The sequence below is a fragment of the Ursus arctos genome, unplaced genomic scaffold, assembly GCF_023065955.2.
Source record: "Ursus arctos isolate Adak ecotype North America unplaced genomic scaffold, UrsArc2.0 scaffold_5, whole genome shotgun sequence".
NCBI lineage: Eukaryota > Metazoa > Chordata > Mammalia > Carnivora > Ursidae > Ursus > Ursus arctos.
In genome coordinates, this window is record NW_026623067.1 from 15156924 (window position 1) to 15178034 (window position 21111).

At 53.3% G+C, this 21111-nt stretch overlaps 1 protein-coding gene across 5 annotated transcripts; it reads right to left on the minus strand.

The window, feature by feature from the left end:
* Nucleotides 1-10578: 10578 nt before the first annotated feature.
* B4GALT7 (beta-1,4-galactosyltransferase 7) lies at nt 10579-21026 on the minus strand. Of its 5 annotated transcripts, XM_044387332.3 has the most exons (7): nt 20884-21026; nt 18928-19089; nt 17051-17413; nt 13907-14132; nt 12745-12828; nt 12375-12479; nt 10579-11985 (listed from the first exon to the last, which is right to left on the minus strand). In XM_044387332.3, exons 1-7 carry the CDS (start codon nt 20931-20933, stop codon nt 11830-11832), a joined length of 1146 nt encoding a protein of 381 aa, XP_044243267.1. In that variant the 5' UTR covers nt 20934-21026; the 3' UTR covers nt 10579-11829. The 5 variants fall into 5 exon arrangements, 4 of the variants coding, with proteins under 4 accessions (XP_044243267.1, XP_026363554.1, XP_044243268.1 ...); XM_026507769.4 differs by lacking the exon at nt 18928-19089; XM_044387333.3 differs by lacking the exon at nt 12745-12828.
* Nucleotides 21027-21111: the final 85 nt, after the last annotated feature.

Consider the following 21111-nt stretch of genomic DNA (forward strand, 5'->3'; position numbering starts at 1 on the left):
ACAGTGCCAACACAGGACCCTGTTAGAGGGAACTCTCCCTATCGCAATGAGTTAGGGCCCAAGGCTTGGGTAAAGTCTCACCACCTAGAACCATAGAAAAGTGCAGACAGACCGGGTTGGAATCCCAGCCTCCCACCCCTTACTAGGACCTTATCCTCCCTGAACTTACTTCCCCATCTGCAAACTGAGGGGTTTCCTGGCCCTCAGTCAGTGAAACGTGGTAGTTACCGTTACTATGCCTGAGAATGTACGATGTGAGAAAAATCCTCTAAGAGCAGAGATCTGGGTTCAGACCTAAAAGCCAGAAATAGCTCATGTCCCAATCTCAGAACTTCCCTAGTCATCTGAACCAAACTTAGCGACGTCTTCCCTTTTGTGCTTGGCTCATCCAAATTGTATGAGTTATTCAAGAGCGATAGGGGTGAGAAAAAAAGAGGTATCGACACACTTTAATTCTCCACAGCTTTGGGGCGCCTGGCTGGCTCCGTCAGTAGAACACGCAACTCTCGATCTCCTGAGGTTGTGAGTTTGAGCCCCCATGTTGGGTGTAGAGATTACTTAAATAAACTGAAAAAAATTCTCCATAGCTGTGATAGGACCTTGACGAGCAGAAGCTGTGCTTGGAAGCAAGAAAATACATCTAAAAAAAATGTTCTCTCATTTTTCAGGAAGACTAAATCCCCCTGCATCCCAGGATAGGTCAGACATAATTAAATTTGAGCACCTATTATCTGTGCTAGGCACTTCGTATCGACACGTTATTATTATTTTTTAAGATTTTATTTATTTGTTTGACACAGAGAAATAAAGAGAGCACAAGTGGGGGGGGGCAGTCTCCCCACCGAGCCAAGAGCCCTATGTGGGGCTCGATCCCAGGACCCTGGGATCTTGACCTGAGCCAAAGGCAGACGCTTAACCAACTGAGCCACCCAAGCGGCCTAGGCTATGTTATTTAACTTTGCAGATGAGAAGCCCGAAGCTTGGAGAGGGAAGGAAGTCGCACAGCTAGCGAACGGTGAGGCCGGGGTTCTATACGAGGTTTTCTCAACCTCAGCTCTACTGACGTCTTGGGCCAGACCATGCTTTGTTGTGGGGGCTGACCTGTGGATTCTAGGGTGCTGAGAAGCATTCCTAGCGTATTCCCACTAGACGCCAGGAGCATCCTCCATGGTTATGACAACAAAAATGTCTTCAGACTTCTGCCAATGTCCCTTGGGAAACAAAATCACCCAGGTGGAGAATCACGGTAAGGCCTACCACCATCACCAGGGAGTTACACGAGTACTGTCGCGGGGGCTGGTTCAGAGGAGTCCTCTGGGCCAAGGTCAATGCTGGTAGATCTGTAGAAGGTGAGGAGTTGCTTGAAGTTAGAGACCCTCATGGGAATCTTTTCTTTCAGTAATTCCTCTTCTTTACACGTTGACATTCTAGTTACCGAGGTGCCTTTACTAATTACTGAGGGTAAGTCATTACCGCATGCCGTTTTAAACCTGCATGAGGTTATGATGGCCCTGGGGCTATGGGGTTAGGCAGTTTCTGGGATGGGACTTCATAAAAATCGTGGGCTCTCAGAAAGAAAGAAAACATTTGAATAAACCGATAGCCAGCAAAGAAATGGAATCAGTAATCAAAAAATTCCCGATAGGGACGCCCGGGTGGTTCAATTGGTTAAGTGACTACCTTTGGCTCAGGTCATGATCCCCGGGTCCTGGGTTTGAGTCCCTCGTCAGACTCCCTGCTCAGCGGGGAGCCTGCTTCTCCCTCTCCCTCTGCCTGCTGCCTCCCCTGCTTGCGCGCTCCCTGTCAAATAAATAAATAAATAAGATCTTAAACAAAACCAAAAACAAAAAGAAAACCTCCCGACAAAAGTCCAGGACCAGATGGCTTCACAGGTGAATTCTGCCAAACGTTTAAAGAAGAGTTAATACCTATTCTTCTCAAACCAGTACAAAAAACAGGAAAGGAAGGAAAGCTTCAAAATTCATTCTATGAGGTCACCATTACCCTGATATCAAAACCAGTTAAAGACACCACAAAAAAAGAGAACTACAGGTCATTATCTCTGATGAACATAGATGCAAACAAACAAACAAAAAACCCCAAAAAACCTTCAACAAAATACTAGCAAACTGAATACATTAAAAAAATAATTCACCACAATTGAATGGGATTTATTCCTGGGATGCAAGCGTGGTTCAGTATCCCCAAATCAATCAATGTGATACACCACATTAATAAAAGAAAGGATAAGAACCATATCATCATCATCTCGATGGACACAGAAAAAGCATTTGACATAGAAAAACATCTATTCATGATAAAATACTCAACAGGGGCGCCTGGGTGGCACAGCGGTTAAGCATCTGCCTTCAGCTCAGGGCGTGATCCCGGCGTTGTGGGATCGAGCCCCACATCAGGCTCCTCCGCTGTGGGCCTGCTTCTTTCTCTCCCACTCCCCCTGCTTGTGTTCCCTCTCTCGCTGGCTGTCTCTCTGTCGAATAAATAAATAAAATCTTAAAAAAAAAAAATCCCATTTACCATGGCACCAAAAATAATAAGATATCTAGGAGTAAACCTAACCAAAGAGGCAAAAGATCTATACTCTGAAAACTAAAAAATACTGATGAAAGAAATTGAAGATGACACAAAGAAATGGAAAGACATTCCATGCTCATGGATTGGAAGAACAAATTTTGTTAAAATGTCTATACTCCCCAAAGCTATCTTCACATTCAATGCAATCCCTATTGAAATACCATCGACATTTTTTACAGAACTAGAACTAACAATCCTAAAATTTGTATGGAACCACAAAAGACCCTGGATAGCCAAAGCAGTCTTGAAAAAGGAACCAAAGGCATCACAATTCCGGACTTCAAATTCTGTCACAAAGCTGTCGTGCTCAAGACAGTATGGTCCTGGCACAAAAATGGACACATAGATCAATGGGGCAGAATCGAAAATACAGAAATAATCCCATAACTTTATGGCCAATTAATCTTTGAAAAAGCAGTAAAGAATGTCTAATGGAAAAAAGTTTCTTCGACAAATGGTGTTGGGAAAACTGGACAGCAACATGCAAAAGAAAGAATCTGGAGCATTTAAAAAAAAAGATTTATTTATTTTAGAGAGAGAGAGAGACAGCGTGAGCGGGGTGGGGGGGTGCTGAGAGAGAGGGAGAGAGACAGTCCTCAAGCAGACTCCCCTTTGAGCACAGTGCCTGACACGGGGCTCGATCCCAGGGCCCTGAGATCACAACCCCAGCCAAAATCAAGAGTTGGCCGCTTGGGGCTCCTGGGTGGCACAGCGGTTAAGCGTCTGCCTTCGGCTCAGGGCGTGATCCCGGCGTTCTGGGATCGAGGCCCACGTCAGGCTCTTCTGCTATGAGCCTGCTTCTTCCTCTCCCACTCCCCCTGCTTGTGTTCCCTCTCTCGCTGGCTGTCTCTATCTCTGTCGAATAAATAAATAAAATCTTTAAAAAAAAAAAAAAAAAAAAAGAGTTGGCCGCTTAACCGACCCAGCCACCCAGGCGCTCCTATTCTCTTAGACTACATACAAAAATAAATTCAAAATGCATTAAAGACCTAAATATGAGACCTGAAACCATGAAATTCCTAGAAGACAGCATAGGCAGTAAATTCTCTGACACTGGCCACAGCTACTTTTTTCTAGGTAGGTCCCCTGAGCCAAGGGAAACAAAAGCAAAAATAAACTATTGGGACTAAATGAAAAGCTTCTGGACAGCAAAGAAAACAATTAACAAAACTAAGAGGCAACCTACAGAATGGAAGAAGATATTTGCAAATGACATATCTGATAAAGGCTTAGTATCCAAAATACCTAGAGAACTTATACGGCTCAACACCCAAAAAACAAATAATCCAATTTAAAGATGGGCAGGAGACATGAACAGACATTTCTCCAAAGAAGACATCCAGATGGCCAACAGACAATGAAAAGATGCTCAAAATCACTGATCATCAGGGAAACGCAAATCGAAACGATATGAGATACGGCCTCACCCCTGTCCGCATGGCCATAGTCAACAACATTAAGAAACGACAGGTGTTGAAGAGGATGTGGAGAAAAAGGAACCCTCTTACGCTGTTGGTAGGAATGCAAACTGGTGCAGCCACTCTGGAAAACAGTATGGAGGTTTCTCAAAAAGTTAAAAATAGATCTACCTTATGACTTAGCAATCACACTACTGGGAATTTACCCAAAGAACACAAGAACGCTAATTCAAAAGGGATACATGCCCCTCTGTGTTTGTAGCAGATTACTTACAATAGCCAACGTAGGGAAACAGCCAAGTGTCCATCAATAGATGAATGTATAAAGAAGATGTGGGGGCGCCTGGGTGGCGCAGTCATTGGGCGTCTGCCTTTGGCTCAGGGCGTGATCCCGGCGTTCTGGGATCAAGCCCCCCGTCAGGCTCCTCCGCTGTGAGCCTGCTTCTTCCTCTCCCACTCCCCCTGCTTGTGTTCCCTCTCTCGCTGGCTGTCTCCCTCTCTGTCAAATAAATAAATAAAATCTTAAAAAAAAGATTATATATATATATAAAATGGAATATTATTGAGCGATAAAAAGGAATGAAATCTTGCCCCTTGCAACAACATGGATGGAACTGGAGAGTGTAGTGAAATAAGTCAGTCAGAGAAAGACAAATACCATTTGATTTCACTCATATGTGGGATTTGAGAAGCAAAACAGCCAGGCAAAGGGAAAAAAAGAGAGAGAGAGAGAAACCAAGACACAGACTCTTAACTGCAGAGCACAAACTTATGGTCACCAGGGGGCAGGTGGGTGGGGGGATGGGTGAAATAGGTGATGGGGACTAAGGAGTACACTTGTGATGAGCACTGGGTGAATAAAATACGAACTTAAAAAAATATGTCATGGGCTCTGCTTCCTTATTATTTCTTCTCTGATAATTCAGCATAGCCTGATTCAAGTTTCTTTCTTTCTTCTCTTAAACTCCAAATGCAAAAAAAAAAAAAAAAAAAAAAAAAAAAAAAAGCTAGAGGAAAGGATTTTTCCAAAAGTGGTAGGAAAATGGGCTTTCCAATGAAATAAACCAGAGTTGAAATTCAGGCATTTACTCTCCGTGTAGATAACTTAAGCAAGTCACTGAACTATAGCCTCAGTTTTTCCAATAATGTCTCATTTATGAAGGAAGGAAATACAGATTTAATAATGTCATTATTGTTTTAAAAGATTTATGTATGTATGTATGTATTTATTTTAAAAGATTTTATTTATTTTTTGACAGAGAGAGAGACAGCCAGCGAGAGAGGGAACACAAGCAGGGGGAGTGGGAGAGGAAGAAGCAGGCTCTCAGTAGAGCAGGGAGTCCAATGCGGGGCTCGAACCCAGGACCCTGGGATCACACCGTGGGCCGAAGGCAGACGCTTAACGACTGAGCCACGCAGGCGCCCCTGTATGTATGTATTTAGAGAGAGAGAGAGCAGGGGGAGGGGCAGAGGGAGAAGGAGAGACAGAATCTCAAGCAGACTCCAGGCTGAGCACAGAGCCTAATGTGGAGTTTGATCCCCTGACCCTGAGATCATGACCCGAGCCGAAATCGAGAGTCAGATGCTCCACCGACTGAGCCACCCAGGCGCTCCTAAAGTCATTATTTAATAATATCTAGTTTATGGTGTTCTACATATTAAACTAGACAGGATGCATATAAATAGCCTAATAGTGATTATAGCTAGTGTTTACTGAGCATTATCACATGCTGGACATTGACATGGGTGCTTTATGCAGTGTTCCTAGTACTCAAAGCAAAGTTGCAAAGCAGGTATTGCATTTTTGAGGTGAGGAAACTGCAGATGGAGACTAAGCTGTCCACTCACGAGCGGAAAGCCTGTAGTGTGTGTTGGGCTCCGCTACGTGTCAGGGATGGCTATTTCAACGATAGTCCTGCGATGAGTAGATGACTTTTTGAGCAGGGTTCATCTGGTTTCACTGGACACCTTAGATAAATCCTGGTATGACAAGTGTGTCTGATAATTTGTAAATATCTGGAAGGGGTGAAATTAATTTGGCTAAACGTTATTTTTTTTTTAATGTCAAAAAAAAAAAAAAAAAAAGGTACAGAATCACCCAGCAGTAGCGGAAAACACATTCTTCTCAAGTATATCTGGAAACCTCTCCAGAAGGGACCATATGCTAGCCATAAAATAAACCTCAGTAAATTTAAAAGGATCGAAATTGTGGAAAGCACATTCTCTGACCACAGTGGGGGGAAATGAGAAATAAGATAACAGAAGGAAATTTGGGGATTCCACAAATGTGGAAATTAAACAGCACATGCCTAAATAACCAATTAGCCAGAGAAGAAATCACAAGAGATATTAGAAAATACTTTGAGATGAATGAAAGAGAAAAAACATGCCAACATTTAGGTGTTGTAGTGAACACGGAGCTTCGGGGGAAACCTACAGCTGTAAACAACTATATTAATAAGGGAAAAGATTTCAAATCAATAACCTAATTTTGCATATGAAGACGCTGAAAAAAGAAGAGCCAACTAAGCCCAAAGCAAGAGAAAGAAAGGAAATAATGGGGATTAGAGTAAAAATTAATGATACAAAGAATTAAAAAATAGAGAAAAATCAATGGAGCCAAAATTTGGTTCTTTGAAAGGACCAACAAAATTATCAAACCTTTAGCTAGACTGAGTGGATGGGGGTGGAGGGGGCATTGAGAGAGAGAGAGAGAGAGAGAGAGAGAGAAAGGAAAGAGAATTCAAATTACTAAAGTCAGGAATGAAAAAGGGGATATTATTGTCAACCTTACAGAAATAAAAAGAAGTATAAGGAACTATTATGCACTGTATGCCAACAAATTAGATAAATTAGATGAAATGAACAAATTCCTAGGAAGTCACGAATGACCAAAACTGACTCAAGATGAAATAGAAAGACCTGAACAGAACAACAAGGAAAAACACTGAATTAGTCATTAAAACATTTGACACACACACACACACACAGCCCAAGCCCAGATGGCTTCACTGGAGAATTCTACCAAACATTTAAAGAAAAATGAATGAGTTTCCTCCCAAACGAAGTTTCTTCACAAACTCTCCCAAAAAATGGAAGAGGTAGGAACACTTTCTAACTCATTCTTTGAAGCCAGTATTCCCTGGTACCAAAACCAAAGATGTTACAAGAAAACCACACACCAATCTCTCTCATGAAAGTATATGCAAAAATCCGCAACATAATACTAGAAAATTGAATCCAGTAATGTATAAAAAAGGAGTATATACCATAACCAAGTGGGATTCATCTCAAGAATAAAGGTTGGTTTTAAATAAAATATTTTTTAAATAAAATAAAATGAATAAAGGTTGGTTTAACGTCTGAAAATCGATTAATGCAATACACCATATCAATAAAGGACAAAACCCACGGGGGCGCCTGGGTGGCACAGTGGTTAAGTGTCTGCCTTCAGCTCAGGGCGTGATCCCGGGGTCCTGGGATCGAGCCCCACATCAGGCTCCTCCGCTGGGAGCCTGCTTCTTCCTCTCCCACTCCCCCTGCCTGTGTTCCCTCTCTCGCTGGCTGTCTCTCTCTCTGTCAAATAAATAAATAAATAAAATCTTAAAAAAAAAAAAGGACAAAACCCACGTGATCATCTCATATGCATCGCATCATAGATGCAGAAAAAACATTTGACAAAACTCAACACCCCTTCATGATACACACACTCAAAAGATCTGAAATAGAAGGGACTTCCTCAACCTGATAAAGGATATCTGCAAAAACCGCAGGGCTAACATCATACTTAATGTCGAGAACCAAAGCTTTCTCCCTAAGATCAAGAACAAAACAAGGATGTCTGTTTTGTCACTTCTGTTCGACATTGTACTGGAGGTTCTAGCCTGGCAGTTAGGCAATAAAAAGAAATTAAAGGCATCTATGCAGGAAAGGAAGAAGAAAAACTATTTCTATTTACATATTACTTAATCCCATATATAGAAAATCCTAAAGAATACACCCCCCCCACATACACATTATTCAAGCTAAAAATGAGGGGCACCAGGTTGGCTCAGTCAGTTGAACATCTGACTCTCGGTTTTGGCTCAGGTCACAATCTCAGGGTTGTGGGATCGAGCCCTGCGTCAGGCTCCGCACTCAGCACGGAGTCTGTTTGAGATTCTCTCTCTCTCCCTCTGCCCCTCCCCCTGCTTGTGCATTTTCTCTCCCCCCCCAAAATAAATAAATAAATCTTAGGGAAAGCCCCGCCCCCCTAACCCAGATGTAGTGTAAAGGGGCTTATAATGAATAACAAGACACCCATTTCACCTTTACGGCTTTCAAGTGATTTCTGGAACCGAGGACCAGAGACCAAACGTTATAACCAAAGATGCTCCCGTTGCTCTTCTTAGCGAGGAAATGCCAAGGGTTTTTATGAGCTGTGAGCCAGGAACCACGGATGAAGACCAAATATGTGAGAAGAAATATCCATTTGGTCATTCAGATGACCAAATGGATATTTCTGATAAATCCTAATATCCCAAGCCCTTAACATACGAGTCAGAGTTATTTTAAATTTCCTGTAATTCCAAAGCCTGAGTAAGATCTGAGTTTGGTTCTGAGTTTTGCTCTTCTCTTCAGTCTGTTTTTCCCCTTGCCTTTTAGCATGGCTCAAGTGTGTGATTTGTAACGCGTGATGCATCGGGTATAGGGACTGCTACGGACTTTAATGTGAGGTCTGCTGTTGGTCTGGCTACCTAGGGGTTGCACCGGTTTAATGTTTCCTGCGGCTTTAGGTGCCTGTGCTTTAAGTTCTAGTGTCCTTGTTTGGCCTCAGTCTGGCTTCACGTCTTGTTCAGCCTGAGCTCTCCCTCCCCCAGACTCCATCCTCCACCCCCCTGGCCCAGCCCCCGAGGGATCTTTCTGTAACACAGACCTAACCACGTCTCCCTGCTCAGAAACTCTCTCCTGCTCGAAAGCCCTGCGCCCGTGGAATGATGTCCCTGTTGCTCAGGGTGGCCTTCCCAGGTCCTCATGGGTCCCCTTAGCCTTCCCTCTGCTGCCCACCTCCCCAGGCTCCTACACCGCATCTGGTACCAGGGACACCCTGAGCTGCTTCCAGGTCCCTCAACATGACACGCCGTCCCGGTGTCTCTGCCTTGCCCTTGCTGATCCCTCAGGAACCCTTCCCATTGTGACTGCAATGTGACTCCACCAGCAAGACCCCGCCTTTTTGGGGAGGCCTTCCCCAAGCCCTGGTACATTCCTCAGGCCCAGGGCCAAGCTGTGGATCCCGCCGAAGTCCCGAGGGACCTCTCCAGCAGCCAAATCCCCACCTCCCTGCAGGCAGAGGCGGCGAGGGGCAGACACTGTGGATACCCGCCCCCCCCCCCCCCCCCCGCTCCCGCTTTTGTCCCAGAGGTGGGAGGTGCACCTTACTGGCAAGGACCAGCCCTCCCATCGGCCCCCTCGGGCTGGGGAGGAGGAGGGAAGGTCCGGAAGGGGAGGAACCTCTATGGGCAGCTGCTGTACAGGCCAGGGATGAAGGAATGCGGCTCTCAAGTCAGAGTATTGGGGTTCAAACCCCAAGCTCCACCAGGTATCAGCCTCTGACCTTGGCAAGCTACTTACCTCTCTAGGCCCCGTCAGCCTCGTCTCTAGAACAGGTGAATAAACAGCCCCTAGCTTAGGTACAGAGAGGCTTCGTGAGATAGCGCGACGGCGAGCACTCTGTACGTGGTCAATGCGCGAGGGCTAGTTGCCATTCTAGCCACACACTGGCCGAATGCCACGCCGGCTGCTGCTACGTCCTGGTCCACTTCCTCCATGCCCTGGCCGGCAAGACAAGGATGTCAGCTCCCCTCCGTGGAGCAGGCAACCAAGGTGCCGAGGAAGTGGCAGAGTGGTCTGCTTCTTCCCCGTGCCAGCCACCGCTCAGCCCCCTCCTCCTCTCCTTGAGTGGCCCCGCTGGGGAGGGAGGCCGTACCGGGCCTGGCCTGGGGTGCCCGTAGGCTCCTGGAAGGAGGTGGGGCAGTGGCCATGGAGGGGGGGTAGGGGACCTTCCCCAGCCAAGGCAGCTGGTCCTGCTTCATTCTGCTCCTTCGGTGCAGGTGGCAAGGAGGGAGCTCCCTATTCTTGTGGGTCTTGCTACGTGCTAGGTGAGTACCGAGCTCTGATGGCACATCTAGTCTCCCCAACTCCAAAGAGGCTGGTGTTCTGCCTCCATGTTATAGAAGTCCAAGATGACGCAGCCAGGGTTGTCCAGAGACTGGCCCAGGGGGAGCACTTCACTCCCCTCTCCTGGACCTCAAGTTGAGCAAGCCCCTCCCACTGCCCTTGCACTGTCATTGGCCAGCCATGTGCTTACCTCTCACTGTGCTGAGTGAAGCTGAACCGCTGGAAGAGGTCAATTTAGGATAACATCTGAATAGTTACATTGTACTCAATTATACTGTGCTCAGGTGATGCAGTGCACAACCCCCACAACTGCACACAGCCTTCCTGAGATCATCCTCAGAGGCGTATCTTTTTGGAGCACGGCTACTGAATCCACCCTCCCGAACTCTGGGACTTCAATCCCTTCTTCTAGCATTTCAGGTGTCCTATTTATTGTTAAACAAACCGATCTTCACTGGTCCCAAGACTCCTCTGACTTCTGGCCTAAATCTTTGACAGTCAGATGCCTTGAAGAGCCTTGCAGAGCCCCTCACCTCCCACTCTGACTGGCCCTGCCCTTCCTTGCAGGTAATTCCTCCAAGGTCACTCCCCAATTCCATGGTCTCCCTTGACTCCCCTCCTTCGCCTCTCCTGGACATCATGTGATCAGTGATAGTCTGCCCTCATGCTGTGGGAACACTCCAGGGTTCTCCTGCCTCTCATCGTCTTCCTCCTCAGACACGTGGTCCTCCCACCCTCAAGCTACGACCAGGTCCTTGCCGGCACCTTCTGCCTACCCTGAGCCCAGGCCTGTGGATCTGTCTGTCCATCCCAGTGTGGCACGATGAAGTGCCCCCACCCCAGAGTTGGAGCCCATCAGGGCCCCGGGGACGACTGCCAGAAGGGCAGCAAAGCCTGGATGGCTGTGGGATGTGGCAGGAACCTTGCCCTTTGGCTTCTCTCCCATCTAAGCTTCCTCTGGCCTTGGCATCCCCAGCCCTGTCCCAACCCCTTGCCAGCTTATCTCTAAGAGAAGTGCCATCTTTTGCCCCCTCCCCCTCCGCTCGGTCACAGGCGACAAACTGGTGGTCCACAACACGTGTTGTTTGGCCCGCCATCCTTTTCTGAAGTTTCAGTTAGTTGCTAGCGTTTAAAAAGTACCCGATTTCACTTAAGAATCCAGAATTCTAGTTTCTTTTGAAAACATCAGAAGATCCAGCCACATGGGGTCCGCAGTCCTGCGCGGTGACCGCAGCGGGAGCTGGCCTCCGCAGCTCCCTTTCTGTGGGACCTGCACGCCGGTTCCTGCAGTTCTGACCGTCCGGATTGGCTTCTGCACAAGGCGGTCCAGGGGAAGGAACCAAAAGCCCTGAGGTCTGAGCGCGCAAAGGCGGGCAGAGCAGGGCAAGCGGGAAGGGGGTGGCTGGCCCCAGGTGGGAGCTGCATTCCAGCCTCTCCGTCACTGTTTCTTGCTAGCAGCGTCCCAGGCACCCAAGGGTGTGTCCTGTCCCGGCTCCAGCCTGTCCCTGGGGGGCCGGGCTGCTGCAAACGGGTGGCCTGCTATCTGCTGTTTCGGGCCCCTCCGCATCCTACTGGAGTTGGGCCCCGGGCCTGAGGCTTTGTCCTGAGCCTGAGGAGCTGTGTGGCCTGTGGGCACAGGCTTCCTTACTGTCGCGCCGGCTCAGCCAAACGTGCACCAGGGGGTGGCAGCCTTGTCACAGTCCAACAGGATGTTGAGGACAGTGCAGGGGGCCCCGCTAACTGACAGGGCGGTGCGGGAATCTACACGGTACTTCACGGTGCTCAGGCCACCCTCCCGGTCCACCTTGAATTGCTCCTGGGAAGGGAAGGGGGAGAGGGCACGTACTCAGGGCTTTGTGGCGGCCAGCCGTCCCCAGCTGCACCCACTAGTAGGCAGGCTGTGTGCGAGTGGGTGGTTCCTGCGGCACAGGTCTGCCTGGGATTCGGCATCCACCTCAGAGTCCCTCCCCTGCTCCCCGCCCGCCTGGACCCCGAGTTCCCGGCTGGCCCACGGGGCCCAGGTGGCCATGGCAGCCACCAGAGCGGGACAGAGTGTCCGAGCAGAATGCCAAGAGCTTGGCCAGAGGGGCCAAGCAGAGGAGGATAGGGCCATCCGGGCCCGAGGAGAGCTTGGAGGTAAGGCTTGGCCCTGTTGCTTCCCCACGTCACCACCTCTGCGTCCCCAATCAGGGGACCAGCCAGCACCTGTTTCTGAGCTGCGATGCGCTTCTGGTCCCTCTTCCGCCAGGCTGGGTCATGCAGGTGGCGAAATGTCTTGTACCCAGTTGTGATTCCCGAGGGGCGGAAAAGCTAAGAAGGCCAAAGGAAGTTGGGTCAGGCCGCCCTCCTGGAGCTCTGGCCCTCGCCGCGAGTCTTCCGGGGCCCCACCGCCTGCCACGGGCCACAGGCCGGGGCCTGCACTGCCACTCGGCAGGAGAGGGGTGCTCATCGGGGGCAGGGCAGGAAGCCCATCTCCAAGCCCCAGGAACTTCATCTGAGGGCAGAGAGGGGAACCTCAGGGCAGCCACAAGGGCTGAGGAAGTAGGGAACCCTGGGGGCGGGGGGCGGGCATTACCTGCAGCCCGGCCCCTTTGATGCGCCGGTAGAACTCGTCGTCTTCACGGCCCCAGCCCCAGAAGCGGTTGGACATCCCGTTGCACTGACACAGAGACACGGAGGGTCACTTGCCCCATCCTCCCAGGGGCGCTCCCTGGTCCCCTACCACTTTGGAGTCGGCCAAGGCCCCTGCTCCTACTCCCCACACCCCGGAGGTTCGAATGGACACCCAGATGCCTATAGTTCCCGCCACGGCTGTGGTACCGGGGAATGAGCACCGTGGCCCAGTCCCTTTGCCTGTTCTAATAGGGCCTTGAACTTGGGTGACATGACTGGTTTCTCAAAAACGTCTGACTGGCGGGAAGGCACCTCTCTGGGGAGCTGGTGATGGGCAGAAATGCCAAGTCCTGCTTGACTTCTGTCTGCTCCAGGCCCCCATTTCTCCCGGGGAGGCCCTGCCCTGGACCCTTCCTGGGGGAGAGGGACAGCTGGGCTCTGTGGCAGCGCCTTTATCTGCCACCAACTTGGGGCTTCATATACATAAAGCTGGCCTCAGCTGCAGCCTGAAGAGAGGTGCAGGAGACGGGGTCTAGGCCACTTGGCCCTTCCACCCTACCCCTCCCCCCCTTCACTCCCCCCCCCCCCCCCCCCCCCCCCCCGCCCACCTCCACCTCCAGCCACAGCCCCTGCCTCAGGGTGGGCCCGACTCAAGGCAGGCCAGTCGAGAAGCAGCAAGTTCGGGGCCTGCTGTCTGGGCTGCTGGGAAAGGGACTTCATCTTCCACTGAACCTGGGTCTAGGTGGACGTGGGGCGCAGCTATGACAACCACGGTGCACCTTGAATGTCTGAAAACAAAGCCACTCAGGACAAAGCTGAGCTGAGAGATGGCGGCTGAAATGGTGTCCCGGGGACCCTGGCTGAGAGGCTGGGCCAGCCGCGCCTGAAGCCAGACCCTCCCCCGGCCCCAGCCAGACGGGTCCAGTTTGAGAGCCAAGGAACCCCGAGTCTGCTGCAGCCGGCTTGTGCAGGGTTCCTGCCCCCGCGGCCTCCCTCACTGCCTCGCTCGGTCCCGCTCCTCTCCCAGGTTGCTGGCCGCTCCGGGGCTCCCGGCACGGCCGCTCCTGCTGCCAGGGCCCCAGCCGGGCGGGCACCCCCAGCTCCCAGCGCGGGCCGGGCCTCACCAGCTGGTAGTGCTGCTTGGACAGCAGCAGGATGCCGCCCACATAGGTCTTGTAGTGGTAGAGCGGGTGCAGCTCCGGGGAGGCCACATGGAAGGGCCCGGCCTCCGGGAAGCCGTAGTCCAGAGCCTCGTTGAGAGGCAGCAGGTCCACGTCGTGCATGGCGATGTAGTCCGTGCTGTTGCTGCTCTCCAGGAAGCCCACGTTGATGAGCGCCGCCCGGTTGAACCTGCGTGGGACGGCCCGGGCTGAGCGCGGGCGGCGGGCTTGCTCTCCCCCCACCTCGACCCCCGACGGTGAGCGGGAGCCCGTCCTCCACAGCACCCAGCCCGGCACCTCGGCCGCCCTCCTGCCTGACGCTGCCTTCCCTGGGGGGCTGCCCGGCTGCACGCCTGCCCCCCCGCTCAGCTCACACATGTCTACCGAGCCCCTACCATGTGCCCGCGCCGTCCAGATCACCAGCGGGCCGGCACTGAGAAATCAAAGCCCTGCCCTCAGGGAGCTGACATGCTAACAGACAAAAATGAGTAACTGTGTGCCCCACCGGACCAGCGCAAGTGCTGCGGAGGAAAGAGCAGCAGGACGGGGGGGGGGGGGGGGGGGGGGGGGCAGGGCAGTGTTCTTTCAGACAGGGGGGTCAGGGAGGGCCAGGGGAACAGGGTGGCAGGTGACGGCCTGAGGGAATGAGCTGGAAGGGAGTGGAGGGGATGGTGCTCCAAGCAGAGGTGAAAGCAACCGCCAAGGCCTGAGGCAGGAGCAGGTGCCGATGAGGTCAAGCAGAGGGACCGAGGAGGGCTGCAGGGATGCGGTGGGCGGAGGCCGGGCCCCTGGCAGCCTGGGGCTTTGACCCGGGGTCAGAGGCAGGAGCCATGGCAGGGCTTCGAGCAGCGGCAGGGCGTGCTGTGACTTCGGGTGTAACGGGGTCACCGCAGCGGGGGTTCTGAGAAGGGTGCAGGGTCACGGGTGGAAGCAGGGAGTCGGGTTGGGAGGCTACTACGTAATTTAGGCAGGAGACAGTGGTGATTTAGCTCAGGGGGGTGGTGAGAAGTGGGCAGATTCTAGATGTATTCTGAGGGACGCGAGGCACTGCGTGTGGGAAAGAGGAGTTGAGAATGACTCCGAGGCTTTTTGGCCTGAGCAACTGGAATCGAGGAGCTGGCAGCTCCTGAAAGGGGGAAGGGGGCGGGTGGGAAATCAGAAATGCAGTTTTGATCACCGTAAGCCTGGGCTGCCTGAGGCCGCCAGATGGAGGGTGACGCAGGCGGCTGCACGTGCGGGCCCAGAGGTCAGGAGAGCGGCCTGGGCTGGGAATACACACTCGGGGAGGGGGGTCAGCAGGATTTAATGCCATGAGACTGGATGAAATCCCCAGGGAGTGACTGCAGCCAGCAAAGAGGACACTGAGGCACGGAGCCCCAGGTGCACCAAGGTTGAGAAGTCAGGGAGGCGAGGCACAACCAGCAAAGGGCATGGGGGGGATGGGCAAAGAGGAGAGGAGAAGCAGAATGCTGTCTCAGAGGCCAAACGGAGGTGTTTTAAGGAGGAAGAAGTAACCCAGTAGGCAACTGCTGGCAGGGGGGTGGAGGGGAGGACCGGACGGAGGCGGAGAACAGGGCTTCAGGTCACTGCAGTGGGCTCACTGGTGGTATCAGTGAGAGCCGCCTGTGTTATGATGGGGTAAACGCTGGAGTGGAACGGGTTCCAGAGAGCGAGGGGGGAGAGAGGTGAGTTTTGCTATAAAGGGGAGCAGAGAAGTGTGGGTGATGGGAGGTCACGGGGTCTTTCCTTCTTTTTTTAGTGGGGAGCTATTTCAGTGAGTGTGCTAATGCGAATGCTCCCGGAGGGAGGAATTCGTGGGTGAGAAAGGAGCCGATGGCTGGAGCCACGTCCTTGAGCAGGAGAGCGAGAGAAGGGGATCCGGGGCCCTAGTGGAAGTGCTGGCCTGGAGGCGCTGGGACAGGGCACTCCCAGCATGGCGGGCGCCTAGGCCGCCTGCACAGAAGCTGGTGGGCACTTGGGCACGCTCTCTTCCAGCTGGATCTGTTTTCAGGAAGCAAAGTCATCAGCTGAGGCTCAGGAGGAGGGAGGAGAGGAGAAAAGGTGCAAAGCTGCGCAGAGAGGGGAGAGGCAGCAGGCCAGAGGAGTGCAAGGCTTCCAGGCAGGCCTTCCACTGCCAGAAAGGTGAGCTCCCCTCTCCAGCCACGTCCAGCTGCCCAGGTGCGGGTGTGGAGCCGACAGAGGCAGTGGGGTCAGGGAGCTGAGAAGTATACGAGGAACTGATGCTAACGACGGACCATGGAATCCAAGCTGGGGAAGGAGACAGTGAGGACCAGGAGGGGTGGGCTGTGAAAACTGGGGGAACCATGGCCTAAAGGGCCTGGTGGAACCGGAGAGCCTCTGGACCCGTCTCCCAGTGAAGCGAGGTGGAGGGAAAGGACGTGGAGGTGGAGTGTGAGCTGCGTGGACTGGCTCACGGAGGGGAGCAGTGCGTGGTAAAGGGCAAGGATCTCGGGGTAACACGAGACTGTGAGCAACTTCGAAGCTGTGGTCTTGACCCTCCCTTCCCCAAATACCCACAGCCAATCCACTAGAAAGCTCTGTGCGCCCTTCCTTCCCATCCCATCTCCCTACCTGCTCCCCCAGAGCCCAGACACCCTCACCTCCGACCACCCAGCACCCTTGTCCTGTCCTGGTAAAAGCTACTCCTTATACAGCAGCCGTGGCAATCCTTCCAAAATGGGTATCAGGGGCGCCTGGGGGGGCTCAGGCGGTTAAGTGTCCGACTTGGTTTTGGCTCAGGTCTGATCTCGGGGTGGTGAGATCGATCCCAAGTCAGGCTCTGCGCTCAGCCGGGAGTCTGCCTGAGATTCCCTCTCTCCCTCTGCCCCTCCCACCTGCTTGCTCTTTCTCTCTCTCAAATAAATAAATAAATCTTAAAAAAAAAAACAACAACAACGGGTATCAGATCAGGACCCTAACCCCAAATCCTCTCCTCCTCCCCCTCTCCGGCCACTGCCCTGGGTAAGGGGGTTTCACAGGCCAGCCCCCCCCTTCCCCAGCATGGGACTCCGGTGGGAAAGGGAGGAGCCCAGGGGCCGGGGCAAGCGGAGGCCCTGGCCAGGGTGCTGGATCGGAGGCCGTCCTTACCTGAAGCGGTCCACCTGGTTGAGCACATAGATGTGGTGGCGGATCTTCTTGTGGCTCAGGAAGCGGTGCATGTGCGGCACAAAGACCAGGAGCTCCTCGAAGCGCTCGCGGAAGGGCACCAGCACGGCCAGGCGGTGGGGGCCCCAGGACGCATCTTCTTCCCAGTGCTCAGGAGGCGGCTCAGGGGGGCAGGAGCGGGGTGGGCCCGGGGTCTCCTGCCCTTGTCCCCTGGCCGCCCAGGCCACGTCACCGGAGCAGCTGAGCTGCAGCCAGAGCAGGGAGACGAAGCCCAGGAAGAGACAGGCGACGAACAGGTGGAAGACGGAGCACTTCCGGGGGAGGCCGCCGGGGAGCAACCTGGACCTGGGACGAGAGCAGGGACAGGGTCAGGAGGGCGGGTGGTGCCGGGGGCCCTCTGTCAGGCCCCTCCTCTGGCTTCCCCACAAGTCGGGCACACAGGATCGGTCTGCCCCAAGCGCCTGGAAATTAGTGCAGAAGCCACTTGAATGCTTTTGTTCATGCTTCTACTTCGCACCAGAATCCTGCTCGCTGCTCTGGGCCCCGCCTCTGTCATACCTCCTCCAGGAAGCCCTCCGACCCCAGGGCAGAGCTGCCCCGGGTCCTTCACACCCCTTTACTTTCTGTGAGTCAGTCCAGATCAGATCAAGAGCCGCTGGAGGACGACGATGAGACTTCTTGTGCCTCACACCTGCCCCTCCCCAGGACAATAGCCCGAGGTCCAGAGCCCAAGCTGATGGCAGGAGTGCCGCCTTAAGAGATCCCAGCCGCTGCCTTCCAGCCCCGCTCTCCTGTCGGTTCACTCCCAGAGGAAACCTTGGCTTCATCCTGCTTCTCACACCAGAAAGGTCCCTAAGGCAGGGGCCGGTGCTGGCATCAGTCCCAGGCAAGAAACCTAAGTGGACTCTGGGAAGATCGGATCTGTCCCCCAATCAACGCAAGGCCCAAACAGCCAGTGGCAGTTCACTGAATGGGTCTCAAAGCTTCAGTGCAAGGGGCAGCCCATGCGACAAGAGATGAGAGACGGAAGAGGGAAAGGAAGATGCAGGCCGGGTATGGAACCCAGGCTGGGGTTAGAAGCTGCCAGCGCCGATGACTGGCTTGGACGCTGGGAGTCTGCCCTCTAGGTGAGGAAGGTGGGGTTCACCTGGTCCCTTTGCTGAGGATAGCGAAGGAGCTGAGCAATCTAAGAGAAGGAAAGCTTCCTCAATCTACTCCCCTGAAATAACCTGCAGACACTCGGCTTTATAGCCTGTAGGGGTCACCAGTTAGCTGGCAGGCGGTACAGATCCGACCTGAGTTGCTCCCTACCACTCACTTAGGGCACACATGGGGTAACCCAGAGCTTCGCCACTCACCATATTCCTTCCTGCTCCAGTGCTCACACAGCCTGCCGTGCCCTTCCTTATTTTATCTGCCTGGAAGCCCCCTGCTGATTCTCGGGGCCCAACCTCCAATGACAGGGCAGCCCAGTCCCTCCCCCTCAACTCCAATGCCAGGGCCCGCACGGCCCACCCCTTAACGAGCACACAAACTGATATACGCGCTCCCTCCATGGCCTCTGGGCCTTCCCTCCACAAAGCATGTAGAGGTTTGTAATCGCTTGTGTCCCTGCTTGCCGTCTTCCCCGCAGGTCATCAGTTCCTGGCTGTGGCCCCAGTTTACACAGCAGAGGGCTTGCTCGGTGAGTCACAGGAAAGAGTCAAGCAGTCAGGGCATGCTTTAAGTCACACACCACAGCCAGACCAGCTCCTGACTCTCTCTAGAGCACAACCGCCAATCCGGAAAGCCAGCAGCCCTGCAGCCAGGTCCCACACACAGCAGAGAGGTGGCCGAGTAAGACAGGGCTTCTGACTTACCCCCCATTGTCCTGTGGCAGGGCTCTCGGCTGGGGAGGAGCGGAGCCCAACCCTGCCAGTGGCCTGGGAAGGCTGGAACCTCTACAGATCCTCTCTCGCCCTCGGGGCTCTTTCTGGGGGTGGGATGGAGACCGGGGATAGCGACATGAAGGAACATCCCACCTTCAGGAAAAGAAGCAGCGACCATTATCCAGGGGTGTGGCATGGACTGGGCATTCTGTGCAATTTTACGTGCTGTTCCCTCTAGTCCAGCTTCCCTTTCCAGGATCACGTTCTCAAGGGCAATCTTATCCTTTGGGCTTTAAGGGCCCAAATCGCCAAGCAACTGAATTCAGAGCCAAATCTCAATTTCTCAGGCCAAGTGGACACTGAGAACTCCTGGTGCCACCTGGTGGCAAACTGCGGACCGGCAGGCCCAGCAGTTGCCAGGCCCTGGGCACCCTGCTCTGAGGGGCAGACCAGAGGTTTTTTGTCGCCCTCAATCTGTGCTCAAGGCTAGAACAGGCAGATTCAAACCCAGGCAGGTTGACTCGAGAACCAGCACTCTCAATTGCTACACTAGCCTGTATCTGTTGCATGGACCTTTGTACCCGTGGGTCCAAGGCAGGAATTGACATCGGTGACTTTTTCTGGGAACACAGGTATGTTCCAAAGGCTTATGGAAAACGATCAGGAAATGGAACTTCTCTTCCATTACCTTTCCTCTCATTCCTTACACAAATCTTAGCGGTACAGGTTTGAATATCCGCTGCTCTGGTTACAGCACCTCCGGACCGTAAAGGGAACTGTTAGACACCTCCTCTGTGTAAGGTACAGTGTCGAGAGCTTTACATGTGTGGTCTCTTAATCCTCATACAGCCCTGCAGAGTAGATATTATGATCCCTGTTTCAGAGAGGGAAAAGCTGAGGTCAGAAAGATTAAGTGATCTGTTTCGGGTCACATGGCTATTAAAGAGGATTCCCACCCAGGGCTGACTCCACTGTCCAGGCTTTCCGTCTTTTATATTTCCGTCTTCCAACTTCAACACCAAGTCAGAAAAATTCCCCAAACAAAAGAGTTGTGCCCACTGTTATTTCAGAATCTTTTGGCACCTGGCAAACTCAAGAGACATACAGGGAATGAGGCGTCATCCCCTGGGTGGAGACCCACTATCCTGTGTTGTGGGTGAGAAGAGTTTTGTGGGCACGTCTTAAGAATGAAGTGTGGGTGTCCTCCCAAATCTAGACGGGCAAATGGCTCCCCTACCCCAATTCTGCTTTAGTGGAAAACATCACCAGCTAAGGTCTGGATCCAGCTCACACCTAACCCATAGACCAGGTCCCACTCGAGTACAGCTGCACCGGAAATGAACCAGCATTACGTGTGCGGAGTGCCTAGTACGTGCCAGGCAGTGGCCTGCCAGGCTCAGCATACCGAGCTTCTGTCTGGTCGGAAAAGCTTCTGGGCGGTCAGCAAAGGCTGGGGAAGCGTGCGAGAGGGGAGGGTCTGCATGGATGTGAGGGGGGGAAGCTCGAGACCAGAGAAACGGAAGAAAGACCCTCAGGGGCCAGGGGCAGACAGAAAGACAGAGATCCAATGGGAGAGGTCAATGGAGTCAGAGTCCCGCACGCAGACAGACGCCAGTGGAGAAACACAGACACAAAGAGACCCACACCGAGGGACAGAGATTCGCAAAGAGAGGGACAGAAACTCACAAGGGGAAGTCATCGGAGAAATACAGACCGGTGGAGTGACGGAGAGCTGCGGAGCGACGGAGACTGCGAGAGACAGGGACCCACACGGAGAGACGGCCACCCGTACACAGAGAGAGACAGGGACCCACAAGGAGAACCACAGACCCTCAGGAAGCCCCGCAGACGGGGACGCGACGGCCTCGGGCTCCTAGATTCCGCGGGGCGGCCCGGAAAGGATCGGCACCCGGGAGGACGGGGCCCGGGCCGGCCGCCGCCGCTCACCTGCCGTCCTCCCAGGGCAGCTGTGCCGCTTTCCTCCGGGAGGGGAACATCGTGGGGGGAGGTGGCGGCGCATGGGACTCGAGCTCCCAGCCGGGCCGGCCCGGCCTCCCGGGCCTACGCGGCGCCTCCGCCTCCCGCCCCGCCCCGGCCCGTCCGCCCCGCCCCCCGGTCCGCCGGGTCCGCCGCTCCAGCCGCGCCGTCGTCTCCCCCGAGCCGCCGCGTGAAAGG